Raw genomic sequence first — 14,705 nt, 5'->3', positions numbered from 1 at the left:
TTCTGAATAGGACATAAGCTGCCCATTAGGATTAAACAGCTGATTCACTAAAACAATCCGTTTCTCAACCCACCTAGAAAAAAAAAAGATTTATTTTTATACACTATGTTCCTATTATTCCAAATTGAATACGTATGGGGTGTAAAGTTGTGTTTATATATAAGGGACCAAGCTAATAGAACTTGTTTGTGAAGCATCGAAAGGTTTTCTGGAAGCTTATCTATATTATAATCACAACCTAAGATAACTTAGACCACCAAACTTCCAAATGGATACCGGATTTTTAAGAAAATGTTTAGCCCAATTAATCTTAAATGTATTGTTTAGAGTAGTAAAATCCAAAACATTGAGGCCACCGTGTTCATAGTCATTCATCAATACACTTTTTCTGATGTAATGTAATGTGTCCTGTTTTTCCAGAGGAAGTTGAAGAGCATTCGGTCGATATCCTTACAAGTTTTGCCGTCCACATGCAGAGAAATTGCTGCATAAGTCAGTCGACACAGACCTTCTGCTTTTGAGAGCAATACCCTTCCTCTTAAACTTAAATCTCTCTGCAACCATTGATTTAATTTGGTTTGAGATTTTTTAATAATTGGGGGACAATTTAGTAAAATTCTGTCTTTTGGATCTTTGCAGATAATCAGACCTAAATATGCTGCTTCATTTTTAACTGTTATATTACAAATACTCTGAACATTACACTCTTTGACAGGCAATAATTGACATTTATTTAAGTTTAGGACCAATCCAGACCCTTTTGAGAAATCCTCTATTACGTGTAAAGCAATTGGCACTTGGCTGGCATTTTTAAGAAAAATTGTGGTATCAGGCTATGACAGCGTTGATGGAGTTTTTAAATTGTGTTGATCAGCCACGTAAAACCAGAGTTATGTTAAAAATATATGAAATATTTGGTTTTCTTCCTGAATACTATCATTGTTTATATTTACTGCGGGAAGAAACGGTAAAAACTGTGTTTCATAAGGAAAATGCCATAAAGCACTTTCCACCTGTGATCGAAGACAACACCAAAAAACCCCACCCTTTCCTAATGGTCAAAAAATGTACCATGTCGACCAATCAAAAGATTCCAGATAGCAAGACGACATTGAATCGATGTTGATTTTTCATCCAATCCGTCGTTATGGTCAGGGTTGAAATGTCACTGTTGTAACAACATTGAAATACTGTGGTAAACCCATGGTCTTACTATAGGGACGTTGAAATGATGTTGATTTACCGTTGTTTTTTTGTCATTGATATTTGATCTATTTGTAGTTGACCAGGTGACAACAACAACGTCGAGAAAACGTCTATTTATAGTTGACCATCATTCCGCGCCGGACACCATCAAAAAGCCATCGATTTCTAGTAGTGCATTAAATTGCATTGCAACTGAGCGGGTATAAAGTACCGGAGAAAGTAGATTTATTGTTCTTTTGTTATCAATGACTTTGGTCTAGTTCACCAGCTTTGAAAAATCGTGTCGACCTGCAATTTATGTATAGTTGAGCGGGAAATTAAAGCAGCGATCACTTGGACTATTCCGCAGCACCCCTCTCACAGTGGTACATCCCTCCAGGTAACCATTGTCTTGTACAGTAGAGCGGGACATTAGATTTACTCTCAGCGGAATTGACCGGAGAAGGCATCAGTTCATGCACTGCACTGGCCTGCACCACGATTAGTATAAGGTAAGAATGAATGAATTTTCTTCTATTTGTTATTTCCACAGTTGCATTTGAATAACAGTAAAAAACTCGTTAATGTACAGTTTCTGACAAAATGTGGGAGCCCGAAATTGTGTCCACTTTTCATCTTACAACTCAGCTGGAGTTTCATACTTTTCTGTTATATTCTGTTACAAAGCTAGCCTAACGCTTCGAGGGTTCCTTTGTTAGCCTTGCCGTCGCCTCGGCCACCATTGACCCAGACTGTCGCTCTGTCTTTGCCTTTTTGCATAGTACTAAAAAAAAAATAGTGTAAATCTGTGATATATGATTGGTAAATGTAAAGGTAACTGTATAAATGTGTTCAATGACTTTGTTACTTTTGATGATTGGAGAGCACCCGCTTCAATTCGCACACGAAAACTTTAGACTCAGTTCGAATGCTCACGCGGCATGTCCACGTGACTTTACGTTGCACGCTCACCTTTACGTTGCACGCTCACCTTTACGTTGCACACTCACCTAACTTTACGTTGCACGCGTACATGACTTTCCGTTTGTGCCTTGAATAATGAATAAGGCTACGTCTACACGTACCAGGGTATTTTTGAAAACGCAGATTTTTCTATGCGTTTACACCTTTCGTCCACACGTAAACCTCGTTTTCGTTCGCTGAAAACGGAGATTTTAAAAAACGCCTGCCAGGGTGGATATTTTCGAAAACTCAAGTTTTTGCATTTACGTGTGGATGAGGAAAACTGAGAAAACGCAGCGTCAAAGGTGTGCGCCTATTTTGACGTCACACTGTGCACGTTTTTCGTTCGGTGCAATGAATTTCTACAATGGCGGACTTAGACAAACTTATACTTGAATGCAGAATGTTAAGCCATCACTTATGGATATATTAGGTTTTCGCCTCCCACTGCTTAAACCTGAACAACCACTTTATGAAGTGGTTCTGACTGAGCTGGAGCTGTTTTGCAAAGAAGGATGGGCAAGGATTTCAGTCTCTAGATGTGCAAAGCTGGTAGAGACAGACCCTAAAAGACTGGCAGCTGGAATTGCAGCAAAAGCTGGTTCTACAAAGTATTGACTCAGGGGGCTGAATAATTACACACAGCCCACTTTGCAGTTATTTATTTGTAAAAAATGTTTGGAATCATGTATGATTTCTGTTCCACTTCTCACGTGTGCACCACTTTGTGTTGGTCTTTCACGTGGAATTATAAATGTACATTAATACATTCAATAAAATTGATTCATGTTTGTGGCTGTAATGTGACAAAATGTGGAAAAGTTCAAGGGGGCCGAATAATTTTGCAAGCCACTGTAAGCGGGAGATTTTCCCAACGAAGAACCACTTACTGCTTAAAAGATAGAGAGTTAAAGTAGACTGTATACCCTCAGGTTAACTTTAAAGGTATTGTTGAAGTCAGAGGCAGCATAAAAGTGACCCCCCCTTAGACTGATTTCTAGTTCTAGTGTCTTTATATTCCAGTGAGTTCTGCTTTTAGTTAGCAAACATAAACTAATGTAAGTCTATTAACGGCAACTGACTAACCAACCCGGTGAGTCGAGTCCCCTCGAGCAGTGCTCACTGACCAAGCCTAACACCAAACTGATGAAAACATGGTAGCATTTAGTCTGAATTTATAAATAAGGCAGCATTTATTTAAAACCTGCAACAATCTCTCCCAAAGTGATTGCAGTCACTTCAAGTCAGAGCGCAACTGTTTGCAGAAAGTTGGCCTCTTATAAGATGAGCTCCCTTATTCATTGTATTCCCAGAGTAATTCCCAGAGTATTTTATTTTCTTTAATAAATATCGATGTTTGGTGTCACTGTATTGAGACAACATCACAACGCAAAATATCAAGATGCTGTGCTGTATCGATCCCCCCCACCTCTACCGTATTACAGGTGAAAACACCAGTCAGCCAGAAGATCAAAACAATAGTTAAGTTCAAGTATTTATACAATATCAGTTAACTGTAAGGTAAAACAATATCTATAACAACAACTACTACTAAATACGGTGTCCCAATGGGAAAACCATTTAAACGTAACAGCGATAACATTTTGGAGAATCAAAATCCGTAAAAAATAAATAAATAAAAAAATAAAATAAAAAAAGTAAAAGACTTGCAGCTTCCCAAATGTAACATTCAGGATTATTGATGCAAGTCCAGAAATCAGAGCCACAAAGTAGACAAAAGGAAAACATATTATTGATACAGAAGTTGTTTTCTATGCAAGATCACTGCAAAAAGCCATACCTAATGTCCACCCTACTGTTACTCATTTTATATTAAGATTTAAAAATTAGTTGGTATTGGTATGGCGAGTGGCCTTCAATAATAGTAATAAATCACATAGCAATAGTACATTCATATAGTTGTAATAGGCATGAAAATATATTAAGTAATCCAAAGTATTCAGAATACGTAACTCTACCGGCATCCAGCATCTATCTACATGTAAAAAGAATTTGGTGTTTTCTGAGGGTCCAAAAAGAAATAATAGAATTTGAATTAATTTAAATTAAAACAATTTAGTTTAATACGACTAATAGGCATTACGAGCTCAGTCATGGGAAAAAAACCAACAAAAAAAACCAACAACAACGTTTCGAATGTTATTTCTTCCTGAATTGAAGTCCAAACATCAGAGCTACCTCATGAGATCCAAGTGTGACATCAGCTGACACTCTTTACAGGAGATTCCATCTGAACTCTGTGGAGCCTGATCTGGTTTGTAAGTCTGACCCTGAAACCAGAAGAGGATCTTTCTGTCTCTTCAGATTCACTGTGATCCAGTGCAGTCCGTCCTGCAGGATCGCGCTGATGTTTGCACAGAGCAGATAATGAAGTGAATGTTTTTCATACTTGAATGCACAAAATGTTCAGGAGATTTTTCAATCTGGTTTTAAAACAATGCATAGCACTGAATCAGCACTTTTAAGAATTTTTAATGATATATTTTTATCATGTGATTCTGGTGAAAGTGTCATTCTTATTTTACTCGATTTAACTGCTGCATTTGACACTGTAGACCATGAAATTTTAATCTCACGTTTGGAGCAGTGTGTCGGTATAACAGGTGTGGCTCTGAAATGGTTCAGGTCTTACTTAACAAACCGAACCTTTTCAGTTCGCTTAGGAAACTGTGAGTCCTCCCGAGCTCCGTTGTCTCATGGAGTACCACAGGGTTCCATTCTGGGCCCTATCCTGTTTTCACTTTATTTACTTCCATTGGGCTCAATTTTTAGAAAACACAGACTCTCGTTTCACTGTTATGCAGATGACTGCCAGATTTATGTTCCTCTTAAAAAGAAAGATGGGTCGTCTGTAAATCGTTTACAAACATGTCTGGAGGACGTCAAGTCGTGGTTGGCGCTAAACTTTCTTTGTTTTAATGATTCTAAAACTGAAGTAATGGTGTTCAGACCTGCCTCCACTGCTGTTCCGTGTGTTGATTTGCAATCCCTGAAATCATTCTGTAAACCAGAGATTGTTAATCTGGGTTTTAAAATGGATCCTGAGCTTAAGCTTGAAAGCCAGATCGGGTTGGTTGTAAGGTCTAGTTTCTTTCATCTGAGGCAACTGGCCAAAATTAAGCACTTTCTTACGAGACAGCAATTTGAAACAGTAATCCACGCTTTTGTAACCGTTCGGCTGGATTACTGTAATTCTCTTTATTTTGGGGTGAGTCGATCTTCTGTTTTTCGACTGCAGTTAGTCCAGAATGCTGCTGCACGCCTTTTAACTGCCACTCATAGATACGAGCATATCACCCCAGTTTTATATTCACTTCATTGGCTGCCCGTGCATTTTAGGATCCATTTTAAGATGCTTTTATTTGTTTTTAAATGTTTGTCCAATGCTGCCCCTGTGTACCTCTCTGAGCTTCTTCATCCATACATACCTTCCCGGTCCCTCAGGTCGGCAGACCAGCTCTTCAGAGGGGATCGGGCGTTTGCTGTGGCAGCACCAAAATTGTGGAATGAGTTGCCTTTACATGTTAGACAGGCACCTTCCTTATCTGTTTTTAAATCACGTCTTAAAACATATTTATTTACCTTGGCTTTTAGCACAGCAGGACTTGTTGATGTCTCTTAATACGTTTCTTATTAATTATATTACTTTTAATTTTAAGATATTTTATATGTAATTTAAACTGTTTCCTCTCTGTTTTATATTTGTAGCACTTTGGTCAACATAGTTGGATGTAAAGTGCGTTATAAATAAAGATGCTATGCTATGCTATGTTTTTGCACATTGGTAACAGTGAAACAGTTTATTTACAGTGAGGGATTGTTTATGTTTGGATTATAAACTGAGATTCTTAAAGCTCTTGTCACACTGTTATTAAGTTCACTTCAATATGTCGAAGTTCATGGCAATCTCGAGTCCCTGAATATGAGAAACGTCTGTCACAGTGTCTACAGTTGTATGGTTTCTCTCCTGTGTGGACTCGTTTATGTACTTTAAGGTAACCTGCAGTGGTGAAGGATGACCCACACTGGTCACACACGTGCTTTTTAACCCCACTGTGAATGACTTCATGTCGTTTTAATTCACTTGGTTTGGGGAAACCTCTCCCACATTCTTTGCAGAAGTTCATTTTGTCTCCAGTGTGTCTACGCTGATGTACTTTTAGGCTTTGTTGATGACTGAAAGTTTTTCCACAAAGGTCACAGAGAAACTCTTTCCCACCACCACAGTGACGACAGGGTTGAGAAGTGGATCCATCTGTGTCGCTCTGCTTCTAAACAAAGACACAAAGACAGTGAGAGTCAGGGAATTCCTTCAACATTTTAATCCTGAACATTGCCTGAAATAAAGCTCAAGCCCCGAGTTTGATTACACTAGAATCACGTCATATTTTCGGCCCTATGTTGTAGTGAGATAAGTTTGTGGGTGTTGTTTTCGCCGCTTTTAACTCCTCGCTGGTTAGCTAGTTTTAACGTCTCGTTTAGCTTTGAAATTAAACTTCATTCACATAATACTTCAAAATAACTGCAACTGAAAAAATATGAATACATACCTCACAGTAACTGCACTTGTAGAGTATTTTTCTGGTGTGAATCTGTTGATGCTTTCTCAGGGAATGTGGCTCTTTAAAAGCCTTTTCACACCAGTCACATTTATAAGGTCTCTCCTCAGTGTGGATAAACATGTGGTTTTTTAAGTGTGTGGCTGTTGTAAACAGTTTCCCACACTGATCGCACCAGTAAACATCCTGTCCAGTGTGAATGCGCAGGTGAATATTTCGTTTGACTAGCGAGCAGAATGTTTTTCCACAAATGTCGCAGCTATACGCTTGATTATTTTCAGAGTGGGTAACTAGATGATTTCGTAAGCTGCTACTACGAGCAAAAGCTTTACCACACTGATCACAGCTGTGTGCTTTAAGTCCACTGTGGATGAGTTGGTGTCTTTTTAAGTGTCCAAGTTGGGTGAAAGATTTTCCACACAAGTCACAGCTGTACGGTTTAAGTCCGCTGTGGATGAGTTGGTGTGTTTTTAAGTTCGCAGCCAGGGTAAAAGACTTTCCACACAAGTCACAGTAGTGTGCTTTAACTCCACTGTGGATGAGTTGATGCCGTATCAGGTCAGACGTCCGATTAAAATCCTTCCCACACTCGTCACAGCTGTATTTTTTCTGCCCCTTTCTTCTGTGAGGTTTGTCGGCCTCCTGAGAGCGCTGACTTCTCGCTCCATGTTGGTCCTGCAGTGACAGAGATACAAACAGAGGCAGTGAGTGAAATGCAGTCGTGGAACAAACTGAAACTCCATTAGTGGAATCAAAGATTGATTAACTGATAATACTTTATTTATCCGGAGGAAAAATGTTTTAAAGACTGCCAGACGATCCGGCACCATCATGAGCACCCCTTCCAACCATACATAGAATACACAAACATAACATTGGGAAGTCAGGTGAGAGAGGTACGGAAAAAACAAAACAAAACAATGGAAATACAGAGTACATGAGGAAAGAAGAGGAGAAAATTTAAATCTGGTTTTCATCTTGAAGGAGAGTGTATATGATTGGGGAAACCTGCAGTCAGCTGAGACTGAAGAAGTCACTTGGATGAGTGACGAAACGTTTCTCCCACTAAAACCGCTACGTCCAGGTGAACAGAATCAACCTTTTGGGATTTACTTACCTGGATGATTAAGCACGGATCAAGACCTTATTTTGTTAACATTTTTAAAATGATAGCAGCACAAACAAAATATTTTGCAGCACAAACCAGCACAAACATAGCACAATTGATTGACACCAGTTTTGTTTGATTCCATTAATGTGGGGTGGCTGGTTGACCTCTGACCTCTAGAAATTTTTATTAATATTTTTAAAATGATAGCAGCAGAAACAAAAAAATTTGCAACACAAACATAACACAAATGTTTGACATCAATTTTGTTTGATTTAGTTAATGTGGGGGCGCTGGTTGACATTTTGACCCTTACATTTTCATTAATATCTTTAAAACAGAAGCAGCACAAACATAGCACAGTTGATTAACACCACTTTTGTTGGATTTGAAGAAGGTGAGTGGTAGGGGTGTAGCGATACACAAAATTCACGGTTCGATATTTTTTCGATACAAAAATGTTCATGCCTTTTTAATTTGTCATTTATTAAAATTATAAATATATATTTTAACTCAAAAGTACAGTTTTTAAATTTAATGTTGCTGAAACAACAAAGGGATAAAAAAATAAATCTATCTAATGGAGAAATCTTTGGAAAAGAGAGTTTATTACAGAGAAATGGCTCTTTCCAAAATAAAAGCTCTACTATACGCTTCTTCTGGGCTATATTCTCAGCAGCATATTAAACATATCAGGTCCCCATAAGGAGAATCCTGTGCTAACGGCTGTCTAAATGACTCGGGTAAAGTTAGTAGCATGCGTGCTTGTTGTTTTTGTCTGCTTCCATTTGTCTTTGCACGAGGATGCTGTCGGAGTAAATGTGCAGTCATATTCGTTGTGTTCCCACTAGTGCTGTCAGCGTTAATCTGAAATGACGTTAACGCCACAACACGGCAAATCTCCGTTAACGAGCTACCGCGGATCGTCCGTGCGTGGGGCTGGACGGCCAACACGTTAACGAGCTAACTGCGCTAACACACTAGTTCCCACCCATGTAATTGAGCATTGCGTGGCACATCCAACATACTGTTTTACTTTTGTCCATGACTCGCTTACCTTCAGGGTCATGCTTCACATGAAAACCAAAATAATTCCAAACGCCAGATCTGAATGAGGGTGGGGGAGGTCCATGTTGCTGAGAGCTTAGCTTCTGTCTCGCTAGCTTGCCCTGCGGTCAGTGAATCTGCACTCGACTGCTCCGCCTAGGCTGCACTGCCGAGCGCAGATCCACTGAGCGCTCAACACAGACAGCATAGTCAGAAGGAAAGTTGATAAAAGAAATTACAAATTGTGTATTGTTCGATACATATGCGTACCGAACCGAAAGCACTGTATCGAACGGTTCAATATCGATACGAGTATCGTTGCACCCCTAGTGAGGGGCCAACTTCACTCACATGGTTTGTCTAGGCATTACGGCTACTGTAATCAGAAGCGTCGCGGAGTAATACGTACCATGCTTCAACGTAATATTACCTTATTGTGTGTATAAGGACCACAAATGGCACCTGTTAAGAGACACGGCTGTCACACGGTACACAGTAGAACATGGGAACAGAGCAGCTGCGAAATCTGTCTTTGTTATTACGCTCAGCATCTTTTAGTTTACATTTTGACTGCACGGTTGCTTTTTGTTATGCGCAAAAACAACATTGTTTTATTTTATACCTTGAGCATTATTATTTAATAAATGCTGATAATTTATTTCTGAGTAATTTTTTCATGTACATCTATGCTGTCTGTTAATAAAACTGCCTCTGCGAAATCTGGGACACAGCTTTTACTAAGAACTCTTTTTGTTCTTACTTTATGGCTTAAAATAAATAATAATAATAATAATAATAATAATGGATTGCATTTATATAGCGCTTTTCAAGGCACCCAAAGCGCTTTACAATGCCACTATTCATTCACTCTCACATTCACACACTGGTGGAAGCAGCTACAGTTGTAGCCACAGCTGCCCTGGGGCAGACTGACAGAAGCGAGGCTGCCATATCGTGCCATCGGCCCCTCTGACCATCACCAAATATCGAGATGTATATCGTATATCGCCATCCAGCTACAGAATATCGAGATATGAATTTTGGCGATATGGCCCAGCCCTGATCACGGGAGAAAATCTTTTACTTAATGAAAAATGGGCAGTCCAACTGATGATATTGTTTTAATGTGTGCTGATAAAATATGATCTTTGTATTTTCTTGCAACTTCTGTGGTTTTTGTTTGTGAATGTAGATTTTCTATTTATGGAGGAGCCCAGGATGGAAAAGATAAAGCTGCTGTTAACAACCAGCTGTGCACAGTTTCAATAACAGTGTAGCTGAGATATTTTCTCACCTCCTGTGTTGAAGTCATTGTTTCCTCTGTAGTGGCTGAGCTGAGCCCAAATGGCTGAAACTGTTCCTCTGCTGCTCCACCAGACTCTTCTCCTCCTGTTACTCAGCTGGGACACAAAAGTATAGATATGTATTTTATCCCTGACAAGAAGAAGCAGAGCAAATAAACATTACTACACTCAGTGACAACAATACCTATGAAGCTTCAAGGTGAAACCCCAGAAGCAAAAAGAAAGTCATCAGCTGTCTACAAGAACTTGAAAAAACCCACTGAGCTCCCTGCATACCACCACCTTTACCCGGTGGATGCTGCACCCTGTATATATGAACTTCCATATATACACAAAGATGGAGTCCCACTCAGGCTCATTGGTAGCAGCATAGCAACAGTTAGACCTCTGCCTTACCACCACATATTTTAAATACAACGAGGGTGTGTTGTTCCCCAGTGTTACTCACTGCATCCAACCTATAAATGGAGGAAGTGGAAAGAAGGTCCTTGGCTCTTTAACGGGGACAGCACCGAGCCACATGATAGAGTGAAGGGTTAGCCCTGATTTTTTTCTGCTGTGCTGCTTTATTAAAAAAATTGTTTAAGATGTCCAGCATATGTGATTTTTTTTTTTTATATGAAGTTATTCCCTTTTGAACAAAACTCAAAACAAACCCTAATAAATCTTTCAGTCATTTCAAAGTCTGTAAATATCTTTATTAAATCATAAGTAGGGGTGGGCGGTATAAACGGTATACGGTAGAGACGATATAAATTTGGCCAACGGTAGAGATTTTGACTATATCACTCTATCGCAATAGCACATGTTGTTGGTGTCAACAAGCTCCGCCTGTTTTGGTCGGAGGCATTGCAGCTGCTGCAAACAACATCGTCTGCAAATTATGGCGGGCGACAGTCACAGCAAAGAGACGAAGCACTTTTGGAATATGAGGAAAGCCAAAAACTGCGCTTCCTCCACTTCTTTAACATTAATTCATTAATGTTGAATTCTCTCGCAGCTGCTCTATTCCCATGTTGTTGCAGTATATTAATGACTAACCTCGTATTGTGGATGGATTATCTCAGTTGTTCTCCTGACTGAAGTTTGGTCTGTTTAGAGCATCCTGGCATGCGATTGCATTTGTCCTTAACCACCAGAAACCCTCACGTTACCTTTAATCGAGTGGAAAAAAGTTAGCGTTCATCCTTTAGCTAATGTTATGCTAACTAGGGCTGTGTGATGTGACCAAAATCTCATATCCCGATATAAGACATCTATCGTCCGATAACGATATAAATCACAAAAATGTAAAATTTTCCATAAATTCTGTGAATCTCGGGCAGCTCGACTTGTGTGAAATGTTTTAACCGATGCATGAAACGATACATTTTTAGACATAAGTTGTAACGGACGCCGTTTTCTTTGTGAGTATTTATTACACAGCCTGTTGCGGGGAAAAGCCTGTTCTAACGTTTGAGTCTAAGGTTTATTTTTTATTTTTTTGCAACAGCAGGAAACAAACGATAGCGTAAAATGAAAGGATAGACGTTTTTAAATCGTCATCCGATATATATCGTTATATCAGACAGCCCTAACGCTAACGTAGCTGTTTTGCAAGCGATCACGTGGTACATCATTATATACTGTGTACTTTCAACCAAAAGGCAAATAACCAAACCACATGTACATCTAATAAAAGATATAAATATTGAAACACTGATCCAACATTATCCTTTATTGACGGATCATTTGATCTTACACTTTTACCTGAATGTGGCTGCTGGGTTTAATATCGGCACATGCACATATGACAAAATAACCAGCTTCTCTCGTTCCATTTCAAACAGGACAGTGGTAACAACAATTTTAAGTTGTAGATTTTAAATAGGCTACATAAATTCCAATGGGAGCAACAGGACGGTCAAATGTCGCTGATTTTACTACAGAGTAGGACGGACTGTAGAGTAGCAAACATCGGAAAACACGCTCTCAACACTGCAGGTTACCTGGTGTAATGTTTTTCAGCTAAAAAGGAAACACGGTCTGACTCCTACATAACTGAAGGTTAAATGCAGCTAATATGTCCTGGTTTAAGGCAGGCACTCACACCTCCGCTCTGCTGCGTCTCAGCCACCATCGCTCTGGCAGAAAGGACAACAGAGCCAGAGTAGGGGAGAGGCGAGCTGGAACAGACCATTTTTTTTTGGGGGGGGGGGGGGGGGGGGTCTATACTTTTGTTTTTAAAATATTACGTCTCAACCAAATACTATATGCTTTTTATAAAGTACTGTGAATCTTTGGGGGTCCTGTGATTCAAAAATGGGCTAAAAACGCCCCCGAGTCACAGCAAGAAATAATCGAGCAAAACGCGAGCAAACGCTCAACTTCTCCCAGCATGCTGAGCTAATGGTTAGTTGGTGTTTTTCTCCAAACACTCTCTCACTCTTCTCTCAACGTGTTCACAATAAACTGTGAACAGACACCGAGGAGAGCAGCAGAAGACCTCATTCAGGAGCTAAACTCAACATGAACTGAACTCACAGTAAAGTTAGCTCGGTGCTTACCTTTAGATGAGCCCACAAACCGAGAGAAACTCCGCGATGAAGCTGCAACTCTTTCCAAACACAGGAAACAGATCAGGGAGCAGAGACCCACGTGGTTCACGCTGATCTCAGCTACGATCCAGGAGACAAGGGTGGGCAGATCGATGCAGATATCGATCAGGACGTTGGTAGTGGTTTATGATCGATACTTTAGTTTGTTTCTCTCCTCTAAGTTCACTAATTTACTCCCGTTTCATGAAAAGCAGCTCTTTCCGCGCGACCGGGCGGAGGGTCTGGTTGCACCCGCTGGGGAGCGCCATATTGGGACCTCCGCAGTAACCGGACACAGGTGACCTCCACACTAACCGGAAACACGTGACCACACTAACCGGAAACACGTGACCTCCAAAGTCGGCAGAAATATGTTCTTTTTTTATTATTATTTCTTGTCTCGTTCCTGCATGGATCCTTAACCTTGCAAGTGGATCGTAAAGGTTGGCACAGAGTCTTTCATGTATAAATTTGCCGTTAATAATGATATAATTCTAGGAATCATCTAGTTTGCTTACACTTTGTTAGCGTTACAACAACGGTCAGACCCCCGAGGTAGTGATGGCCAAATGAAGCTTTCTGAAGCTTGTATTGAAAAACGGTTCATTACTCGGAGCTTTTCAACACAGTCCTCTCTGGTGACATCTGGTGGCCAAAAATATGAAGAGCAGCTTGAATCCACAAAATAAAACCAACTGCTTCATTATGATTGCCCACTCACTCTACAGAGTGGAATTCTGTCTGATATTGGGCCACTGTTGTGTTGCTTTGAACGTGTATTTTTGGGGGGTTAAAAAAATGCGGTTTATTTGTTTAATAAATAATTTCGACCAGTAAACTCTCCTTGTTTAAATATGCACCATGGTGTGGTCTTTCTTTGCTTGTGACTTCTTGATGTTGGTAAATACAATAATTGAAAAATACCACATTACATATAATATACATATAATAATGTACAACACATTCTGGAGTATGCTTCTGCTGTGAGCTCCCGCCTCCATGCACTTGTGCAAGAGCTAGACGGGTGTATTTATAAATAATATTATATTGGGGAAATTTTCCTATACATATTTTTGACCTGGGGGTAGAACTGATTGTGAAAGGGAAAATGCTTATGAACTTGCAAATTAAAAGCATGATGCATTTAAGGTAACCCTTTTTCATTTTTATTTAAGAAGAGAATTTGTTCCACTGTGCGATGGTCGAAACTGTTCCTTTTCGTGGAGATAATTTCTCCTGCATTAAGGAAAATCCCTTCACGTGGAACAGAAGAGGCTGGAGTGCAGAGAAACTGGTAGAGATGCAGTTATACAGTCTACCTGGGCCCCACAAACTCAGCTAAAGAGAATAAATACATTAAATTGCTGCACATTTGGCAGACTAACATTTTCAGATTAGTTAAACAATAAAATATATATTTTTACAACATTAAATGTAAAGAATCAAGTGGAAGTTTTTCTAAAGTTACTTAATTATATTTATATTATGAAAGCAGATTTTTTTTGACATTAAGTTTTTTCCCATCCATCCATTCGCTTCCACTTATCCTTTTCAGGGTCGCGGGGGGCGCTGGAGCCTATCCCAGCTGTCATAGGGCGAGAGGCGGGGTACACCCTGGACAGGTCGCCAGTCTATCGCAGGGCCAACACACAGGGACAGACAACCATTCACACCTAGTGGCAATTTGGATTATCCAATTAACCTATCCCCACAAGCTGCATGTCTTTGGATGGTGGGAGGAAGCCGGAGTACCCGGAGGGAACCCACGCAAACACGGAGAGAACATGCAAACTCCACACAGAAAGACCCTGGCCTGATGTTGGAATTGAACTCAGGACCTTCTTGCTGTGCGGCAACAGTGCTAACCACCGTGCCACCGTTTTCCCATTATAAGATAAAATAAACACGCACAAAACAAAAGCAAACAACAAGAACACAAAGC

The 14,705-nt window shown here is 39.8% G+C and overlaps 1 protein-coding gene across 9 annotated transcripts; it reads right to left on the bottom strand.

The window, feature by feature from the left end:
- Positions 1-3,630: 3,630 nt before the first annotated feature.
- Positions 3,631-13,498, bottom strand: LOC309714158 (uncharacterized protein). 9 transcript variants are annotated; one of them, XR_014278830.1, is made up of 6 exons: positions 12,734-13,498; positions 11,229-11,341; positions 10,178-10,317; positions 6,720-7,403; positions 5,950-6,440; positions 3,631-4,557 (listed from the first exon to the last, which is right to left on the bottom strand). XR_014278830.1 is itself a non-coding variant. In XM_082546392.1 (5 exons), exons 3-5 carry the CDS (start codon positions 10,193-10,195, stop codon positions 6,030-6,032), a joined length of 1,113 nt encoding a protein of 370 aa, XP_082402518.1. In that variant the 5' UTR covers positions 10,196-10,283; positions 11,229-11,341; positions 12,734-13,498; the 3' UTR covers positions 5,454-6,029. The 9 variants fall into 9 exon arrangements, 8 of the variants coding, with proteins under 8 accessions (XP_082402518.1, XP_082402514.1, XP_082402516.1 ...); XM_082546392.1 differs by lacking the exon at positions 3,631-4,557 and having other exon boundaries at positions 5,454-6,440; positions 10,178-10,283; XM_082546388.1 differs by lacking the exon at positions 3,631-4,557 and having other exon boundaries at positions 5,454-6,440; positions 12,734-13,497.
- Positions 13,499-14,705: the final 1,207 nt, after the last annotated feature.

The sequence above is a fragment of the Aulonocara stuartgranti genome, assembly GCF_965226115.1.
Source record: "Aulonocara stuartgranti genome assembly, chromosome: 9".
NCBI lineage: Eukaryota > Metazoa > Chordata > Actinopteri > Cichliformes > Cichlidae > Aulonocara > Aulonocara stuartgranti.
Note: the sequence above shows the minus strand (reverse complement) of the source record. Positions and strands in the feature narration are given on the sequence as shown.